The sequence below is a fragment of the Pecten maximus genome, chromosome 2 (genome assembly GCF_902652985.1).
Source record: "Pecten maximus chromosome 2, xPecMax1.1, whole genome shotgun sequence".
Taxonomy (NCBI): Eukaryota; Metazoa; Mollusca; class Bivalvia; order Pectinida; family Pectinidae; genus Pecten; species Pecten maximus.
This window is the reverse complement of record NC_047016.1, coordinates 6,577,466-6,586,801: the sequence shown is the minus strand read 5'-3', so window position 1 is coordinate 6,586,801 and position 9,336 is coordinate 6,577,466. Positions and strand designations below refer to the sequence as shown.

The following is a 9,336-nucleotide window of genomic DNA, read 5'->3' as shown; positions in this document are numbered from 1 at the left end:
GGTTTGTTTTTTACATTCCCTTTTAGCATCGAAACTCTAAAAGAAGAGAACATGTTAATCCCATTAATCCTAGAAATAATTAAATCAACTTCCAGGACATGTCTCCTGTACAAACCCAGAAATAACTAGATCTTTTTACTGGACGTGTCTCTCGTACAAACCTCGCAATAATCAGGTCTACCAGTATATTGCATACCACAGCCTCCCTCCTCATCGTACATACCCCAGCTTCCAACATAAACGTACATACCCCAGCCTCCCACATAATCATACATACCACAGCCTCCCTCCTCATCGTACATACCCCAGCTTCCAACATAATCGTACATACCCCAGCCTCCCACATAATCATACATACCCCAGTCTCCCACATAATCGTACATACCCCAGCCTCCCACATAATCATAGATACCCCAGCCTCCCACATAATCATAGATACCCCAGCCTCCCACATAATCATACATACCCCAGTCTCCCACATAATCATAGATACCCCAGCCTCCCACATAATCATACATACCCCAGCCTCCCACATAATCATACATACCACAGCCTCCCTCCTCATCGTACATACCACAGCCTCCCACATAATCGTACATACCCCAACCTCCCACATAATCGTACATACCCCAGTCTCCCACATAATCGTACATACCCCAGCCTCCCACATAATCGTACATACCCCAGCCTCCCACATAATCGTACATACCCCAACCTCCCACATAATCGTACATACCCCAGCCTCCCACATAATCGTACATACCCCAGCCTCCCACATAATCATAGATACCCCAACCTCCCACATAATCATAGATACCCAAGTCCCCACATCAACGTACATACCCCAACCTCCCACATAATCGTACATACCCCAGCCTCCCACATAATAATAGATACCCCAGCCTCCCACATAATCATAGATACCCAAGTCCCCTCATCATTGTACATACCCCAACCTCCCACATAATCGTACATACCCCAGCCTCCCATATAATCGTACATACCCCAACCTCCCACATAATCGTACATACCCCAGCCTCCCACATAATCATAGATACCCAAGTCCCCCACATAATCGTACATACCCCAGCCTCCCACATAATCATAGATACCCCAGCCTCCTACATAATCGTACATACCCCAACCTCCCTCATCATCGTACATACCCCAGCCTCCCACATAATCGTACATACCCAAGCCTCCAACATAATCAAAGATACCCAAGTCCCCACATAAACGTACATACCCCAGCCTCCCACATAATCGTACATACCCCAGCCTCCCACATAATCATAGATATCCCAGCCTCCCACATAATCGTACATACCCCAACCTCCCACATAATCATAGATACCCAAGTCCCCCACATAATCGTACATACCCTAGCCTCCCACATAATCATAGATACCCCAGCCTCCCACATAATCGTACATACTCCCAACCTCCTACATAATCGTACATACTCCCAACCTCCCACATAATCATAGATACCCCAGCCTCCTACATAATCGTACATACCACAGCCTCCCTCATCATCGTACATACCCCAGCCTCCCACATAATCGTACATACCCAAGCCTCCCACATAATCATAGATACCCAAGTCCCCACATAAACGTACATACCCCAGCCTCCTACATAATGGTACATACCCCAGCCTCCCACATAATCGTACATACCCCAACCTCCCACATAATCGTACATACCCCAGCCTCCCATATAATCGTACATACCCCAACCTCCCACATAATCGTACATACCCCAGCCTCCCACATAATAATAGATACCCCAGCCTCCCACATAATCGTACATACCCCAACCTCCCACATAATCGTACATACCCCAACCTCCCACATAATCGTACATACCCCAGCCTCCCACATAATCATAGATACCTCAGCCTCCCACATAATCGTACATACCCCAGCCTCCCACATAATCGTACATACCCCAGCCTCCCACATAATCATACATACCCCAGCCTCCCACATAATCATAGATATCCCAGCCTCCCACATAATCATAGATACCTCAGCCTCCCACATAATCGTACATACCCCAGCCTCCCACATAATCGTACATACTCCCAACCTCCCACATAATCGTACATACCCCAGCCTCCCACATAATCGTACATACCCCAACCTCCCACATAATCGTACATACCCCAGCCTCCCACATAATCATAGATACCTCAGCCTCCCACATAATCGTACATACCCCAGCCTCCCACATAATCGTACATACCCCAACCTCCCACATAATCGTACATACCCCAACCTCCCACATAATCGTACATACCCCAACCTCCCACATAATCGTACATACCCCAGCCTCCCACATAATCATAGATACCCCAGCCTCCCACATAATCGTACATACCCCAGCCTCCCACATAATCGTACATACCCCAACCTCCCACATAATCGTACATACCCCAACCTCCCACATAATCGTACATACCCCAACCTCCCACATAATCGTACATACCCCAGCCTCCCACATAATCATAGATACCTCAGCCTCCCACATAATCGTACATACCCCAGCCTCCCACATAATCGTACATACCCCAACCTCCCACATAATCGTACATACCCCAACCTCCCACATAATCGTACATACCCCAGCCTCCCACATAATCATAGATACCTCAGCCTCCCACATAATCGTACATACCCCAGCCTCCCACATAATCGTACATACCCCAACCTCCCACATAATCATACATACCCCAGCCTCCCACATAATCATAGATACCCCAGCCTCCCACATAATCATAGATACCCCAGCCTCCCATTTAATCATACATACCCCAGCCTCCCACATAATCATACATACCCCAGCCTCCCACATAATCATACATACCCCAGCCTCCTACATAATCGTACATACCCCAGCCTCCCACATAATCATAGATACCCCAGCCTCCTACATAATCGTACATACCCCAGCCTCCCACATAATCATAGATACCCCAGCCTCCCACATATTCGTACACCCCAACCTCCCACATAATCGTACATACCCCAGCCTCCAACATAAACGTACATACCCCAGCCTCCCACATAATCATACATACCCCAGCCTCCCACATAATCATACATACCCCAGCCTCCCACTTAGTAGTACATACCCCAGCCTCCCACATAATCGTACATACCCCAACCTCCCACATAATCGTACATACCCCAGCCTCCCACATAATCGTACATACCCCAACCTCCAACATAATTATAGATACCCCAGTCTCCCACATAATCATAGATACCCAAGTCCCCACATAATCATAGATACCCCAGTCTCCCACATAATCATAGATACCCAAGTCCCCACATAAACGTACATACCCCAGCCTCCCACATAATCATACATACCCCAGTCTCCCACATAATCATACATACCCCAGCCTCCCACATAATCGTACATACCCCAGCCTCCCACATAATCATACATACTCCAGCCTCCCACATTATTGAAGATGCCTCAGTCTCGCATCGTATCCTAGTCCATTCCTTAACCATCACTCATCGTATCCTAGTCCATTCCTTTACCATCACTCATCGTATCCTAGTCCTTTACTTTACCATTAATCATCGTATCCTAGTCCATTCCTTTACCATCACTCATCGTATCCTAGTCCATTCCTTTACCATTACTCATCGTGTCCTCGTCCATTCCTTTACCATCACTCATCGTGTCCTAGTCCATTCCTTTACCATCACTCATCGTATCCTCGTCCATTCCTTTACCATCACTAATCGTATCCTAGTCCATTCCTTTGCCATTACTCATCGTGTCCTAGTCCATTCCTTTACCATCACTCATCGTGTCCTAGTCTATTCCTTTACCATTATTCATCGTGTCCTAGTCAATTCCTTTACCATCACTCATCGTATCCTCGTCCATTCCTTTACCATCACACATCGTGTCCTCGTCCATTCCTTTACCATCACTCATCGTATCCTAGTCCATTCCTTTGCCATTACTCATCGTGTCCTAGTCCATTCCTTTACCATTACTCATCGTGTCCTAGTCCATTACTTTACCATTACTCATCGTGTCCTAGTCCATTCCTTTACCATCACTCATCGTATCCTAGTCCATTCCTTTGCCATTACTCATCGTATCCTAGTCCATTCCTTTACCATCACTCATCGTGTCCTAGTCCATTCCTTTACCATTACTCATCGTGTCCTAGTCCATTCCTTTACCATTATTAATCGTATCCTAGTCCATTCCTTTACCATTATTCATCGTGTCCTCGTCCATTCCTTTACCATCACTCATCGTATCCTATTCCATTCCTTTACCATCCCTCATCGTATCCTAGTCCATTCCTTTACCATCACACATCGTATCCTAGTCCATTCCTTTACCATTACTCATCGTGTCCTAGTCCATTCCTTTACCATTATTCATCGTGTCCTCGTCCATTCCTTTACCATCACTCATCGTATCCTATTCCATTCCTTTACCATCCCTCATCGTATCCTAGTCCATTCCTTTACCATCACACATCGTATCCTAGTCCATTCCTTTACCATCACTCATCGTGTCCTAGTCCATTCCTTTACCATTATTCATCGTATCCTAGTCCATTCCTTTGCCATCACTCATCGTATCCTACTCCATTCCTTTACCATCCCTCATCGTATCCTAGTCCATTCCTTTACCATCACTCATCGTATCCTAGTCCATTCCTTTACCATCACTCGTCGTATCCTAGTCCATTCCTTTACCATTACTCATCGTATCCTAGTCCATTCCTTTACCATCACTCATCGTATCCTAGTCCATTCCTTTACCATCACTAATCGTGTCCTAGTCCATTCCTTTACCATCACTCATCGTATCCTAGTCCATTCCTTTACCATCACTCATCGTATCCTATTCCATTCCTTTACCATTACTCATCGTGTCCTAGTCCATTCCTTTACCATTATTCATCGTATCCTAGTCAATTCCTTTACCATCATTCATCGTATCCTAGTCCATTCCTTTACCATCACTCATCGTGTCCTAGTCCATTCCTTTACCATTATTCATCGTATCCTAGTCCATTCCTTTACCATCACTCATCGTATCCTATTCCATTCCTTTACCATCACTCATCGTATCCTAGTCCATTCCTTTACCATTACTCATCGTATCCTAGTCCATTCCTTTATCATCGCTCATCGCATCCTAATCTCTTTATCATCAGTGATCGTATCCTTGTCCCTTTCCCATCACCTATCGTATCCTTGTCATCGCATCTTGGCCAATTCATTTACCATCTCTCATCGTATCAAGCATAAGATCCTTAGCATAAGTCATCATAAATTGGCCCATTCCTTACCATAAATCATCTTATGTTGACCCATTTCTTTACCATCACTCATCCTATCTGGGCCCATTACTTGATATCAATCATCTTTGCCCATTCTTTTACCATAAATCATTGCATGTTGGTCCATTCCTTTCCATGAAGCATCATTTCTTTGACCATCAATCGATATGCACCGTCGGATACCGACGATACCTACAGTATCCGACGAGGGTCGTCATGAAAAACATGGTCAATTTCAAGTGATCTCGTGACCTCTAAGTGATCTCATGACCTCTAAGTGATCTCGTGACCTCTAAGTGATCTCATGACCTCTAAGTGAAATCCGGACCTCATATGACCCTGACTGTTGCGAGGACGTTAAACCGATATTATTTGACTAAGTGAAAACTGAGGCAGTGACTTATTTAAACTTAACAATGCTAACTGATCAACAGAAATTTCAGACGATCTAGATGTTGATTATAAAACGTTAGAACGTGAAAGGGCGTCGTTATCAAGAATGGGAAAGACAGCGGTTGAAAAAAGGACAATTTCGACAGCTACCAAACAGCTTAACATGTTATCTGTCCTTGATGGCTGCGCTTTAAGTAGTACAGATTGAGGTCCATTTGTAAGTTGTGGTGTCATTTTCCCCACCAGGATCTACACTACGTGGTGATCACTCACTTGTTATTTAATGTCATCATGGGTTATCTCAATATCATTCTAAAGAATTATGTAAGGCTTTTGTGTTTTGTAAAATTCCTTGATGAATTCAGTTTCGTATAAAAACCAGAATTAACTGTGTTAAATTCCTTGATGAATTCAGCCTGGTATAAAATAAACAGAAGTGATCATGTTTTCTGCTAAATTTCTTGGTGAATTCAGCCTCATATGAAAAAAAAACAAATTAGGCCATTGGTCACAGTCCGATATCATGCTGACTTTTTCGTAAACCATGGATAAGAACTGAATGCATTGCAACAAAAATTAATGTTAATTAATATACATGTGTATTTGTACGCATTTCTGAAATTCTTGTAATTTTGCTAAGAATCTCTCTAAATATCTAATCAGGAACTGTAGAATAGGTGTATGGAAACCTCACGCATTTGTGTGGTTAGTGTGTTGGGTGCCACAAATCCTGAACGCTCAACAATTAATCGTATGTCCGAATTCTGTTGTGTGTTGTGTTCAAATAATTGGGACTAGGCAGGTTTAAGCGGTCTTTTGGGTTTTTTTCGAAATCAAGCTTCCGCTTATCTTCATTCAAATCTAAAATGTCATTTAGAATTAACATACGGTCCGATGGAGCGAGTTGTGTCAACACAATAATTGATATGCATGATTTTAAATGAGGTATTAGGTTTGCAGAAATGTGTTCAAATAATTTGAAATTATGTAAATGGTCAAGTTTATATAGATCTTAAAATCGAAAATTACATTTGATTTTATCATAAAACAGATATTGCATGGAAATGATTTGTTTTTCCTATGAAAACGTTTTGCAGCGTTTGTGTTGTCGTTAGAAGTGAACCCCGTCCCATTTAAATGATGTTCATCAAAAAGGTTCATAACTTTGTTATTATCTTCAGATCAAACGTAAATACAAGTTTTTATACATCAAAGAACGTGATACACAATAAATACATTAATACTGAATCCCAGTTAGATTAGACCCCTCAACGTTATTTAGATTTAAAGGTAACAACTGTCGCCATACGTTTTCTGTCTGTTTGGGATGCTGGCATGTATAAGGTGATGTTGGGGCGGGATACAATAATAAAGGTTTACCTGTAGTGGAACTGAAGAATGAGTCTGTACAACGTGACGGTGGTTGGGGACAAAATAATAAAGGTTTACCTGTAGTGGAACTGAAGAATGAGTCTGTACAACGTGACGGTGTGTGGGGACAAAATAATAAAGGTTTACCTGTAGTGGAACTGAAGAATGAGTCTGTACAACGTGGTGGTGTGTGGGGACAAAATAATAAAGGTTTACCTGTAGTGGAACTGAAGAATGAGTCTGTACAACGTGACGGTGTGTGGGGACAAAATAATAAAGGTTTACCTGTAGTGGAACTGAAGAATGAGTCTGTACAACGTGATGGTGGGTGGGGACAAAATAATAAAGGTTTACCTGTAGTGGAACTGAAGAATGAGTCTGTACAACGTGACGGTGGGTGGGGACAAAATAATAAAGGTTTACCTGTAGTGGAACTGAAGAATGAGTCTGTACAACGTGACGGTGGGTGGGGACAAAATAATAAAGGTTTACCTGTAGTGGAACTGAAGAATGAGTCTGTACAACGTGATGGTGGGTGGGGACAAAATAATACAGGTTTACCTGTAGTGGAACTGAAGAATGAGTCTGTACAACGTGACGGTGGGTGGGGACAAAATAATAAAGGTTTACCTGTAGTGGAACTGAAGAATGAGTCTGTACAACGTGACGGTGGGTGGGGACAAAATAATAAAGGTTTACCTGTAGTGGAACTGAAGAATGAGTCTGTACAACGTGACGGTGGTTGGGGACAAAATAATAAAGGTTTACCTGTAGTGGAACTGAAGAATGAGTCTGTACAACGTGATGGTGGTTGGGGACAAAATAATAAAGGTTTACCTGTAGTGGAACTGAAGAATGAGTCTGTACAACGTGGTGGGTGGGGACAAAATAATAAAGGTTTACCTGTAGTGGAACTGAAGAATGAGTCTGTACAACGTGACGGTGGGTGGGGACAAAATAATAAAGGTTTACCTGTAGTGGAACTGAAGAATGAGTCTGTACAACGTGGTGGGTGGGGACAAAATAATAAAGGTTTACCTGTAGTGGAACTGAAGAATGAGTCTGTACAACGTGACGGTGTGTGGGGACAAAATAATAAAGGTTTACCTGTAGTGGAACTGAAGAATGAGTCTGTACAACGTGATGGTGGGTGGGGACAAAATAATAAAGGTTTACCTGTAGTGGAACTGAAGAATGAGTCTGTACAACGTGATGGTGGGTGGGGACAAAATAATAAAGGTTTACCTGTAGTGGAACTGAAGAATGAGTCTGTACAACGTGACGGTGGGTGGGGACAAAATAATACAGGTTTACCTGTAGTGGAACTGAAGAATGAGTCTGTACAACGTGATGGTGGGTGGGGACAAAATAATAAAGGTTTACCTGTAGTGGAACTGAAGAATGAGTCTGTACAACGTGACGGTGGGTGGGGACAAAATAATACAGGTTTACCTGTAGTGGAACTGAAGAATGAGTCTGTACAATGACTTATGTTATACATTCTTTATTTTCTTTGGTAAGGATGGAAACATAATGGAATTTCACAATATGAACATGGAATTCTGACAATGCCCTAACCACCGACGAATGACTGATTGGACACTATAACACAAATCAACTACGGCATTGATCAAGTTTATAGGGTTAATGTAACCCGCCACCCCAACCCTAACCTCAACCTAAGCCCCAATAATTCAACACGCGTTAAGACCATTTTTATTTCATGACGTCCCCGTTTATGTTTGGATTTCCACACTTTGCGCCCATAACATCACTGACGAGTCCTCGGTGAGCTGTCTGATGTCCCATATATCACTGACGAGTCCTCGGTGAGCTGTATGATGTCCTTAACATCACTGACGAGTCCTCGGTGAGCTGTATGATGTCCTTAACATCACTGACGAGTCCTCGGTGAGCTGTATGATGTCCTTAACATCAATGACAAGTCTTAGGAGGACTGTATGGTGTCCCTTATATCACTGACGACTGACGAGTCCTCGGAGAGCTGTATGATGTCCCTTATATCACTGACGACTGACGAGTCCTCGGAGAGCTGTATGATGTCCCTTATATCACTGACGACTGACGAGTCCTCGGAGAGCTGTATGATGTCCTTAACATCACTGACGACTGACGAGTCCTCGGAGAGCTGTATGATGTCCCTTATATCACTGACGACTGACGAGTCCTCGGAGAGCTGTATGATGTCCCTTATATCACTGACGACTGACGAGTCCTCG

General features: G+C 43.3%; 2 protein-coding genes across 2 annotated transcripts; one reads left to right on the top strand and one right to left on the bottom strand.

Moving 5' to 3' along the window:
* Nucleotides 1-125: 125 nt before the first annotated feature.
* LOC117340769 (shematrin-like protein 1) lies at nt 126-1,866 on the bottom strand. Its single transcript, XM_033902535.1, has 3 exons — nt 1,626-1,866; nt 951-1,199; nt 126-796 (listed from the first exon to the last, which is right to left on the bottom strand). The coding sequence occupies exons 1-3, from the start codon at nt 1,864-1,866 to the stop codon at nt 126-128; spliced, it is 1,161 nt and encodes a 386-aa protein (XP_033758426.1).
* Nucleotides 1,867-5,831: 3,965 nt separating this feature from the next.
* LOC117340758 lies at nt 5,832-8,583 on the top strand. The gene is made up of 2 exons (XM_033902523.1): nt 5,832-5,922; nt 7,070-8,583. The coding sequence occupies exons 1-2, from the start codon at nt 5,832-5,834 to the stop codon at nt 8,581-8,583; spliced, it is 1,605 nt and encodes a 534-aa protein (XP_033758414.1).
* Nucleotides 8,584-9,336: the final 753 nt, after the last annotated feature.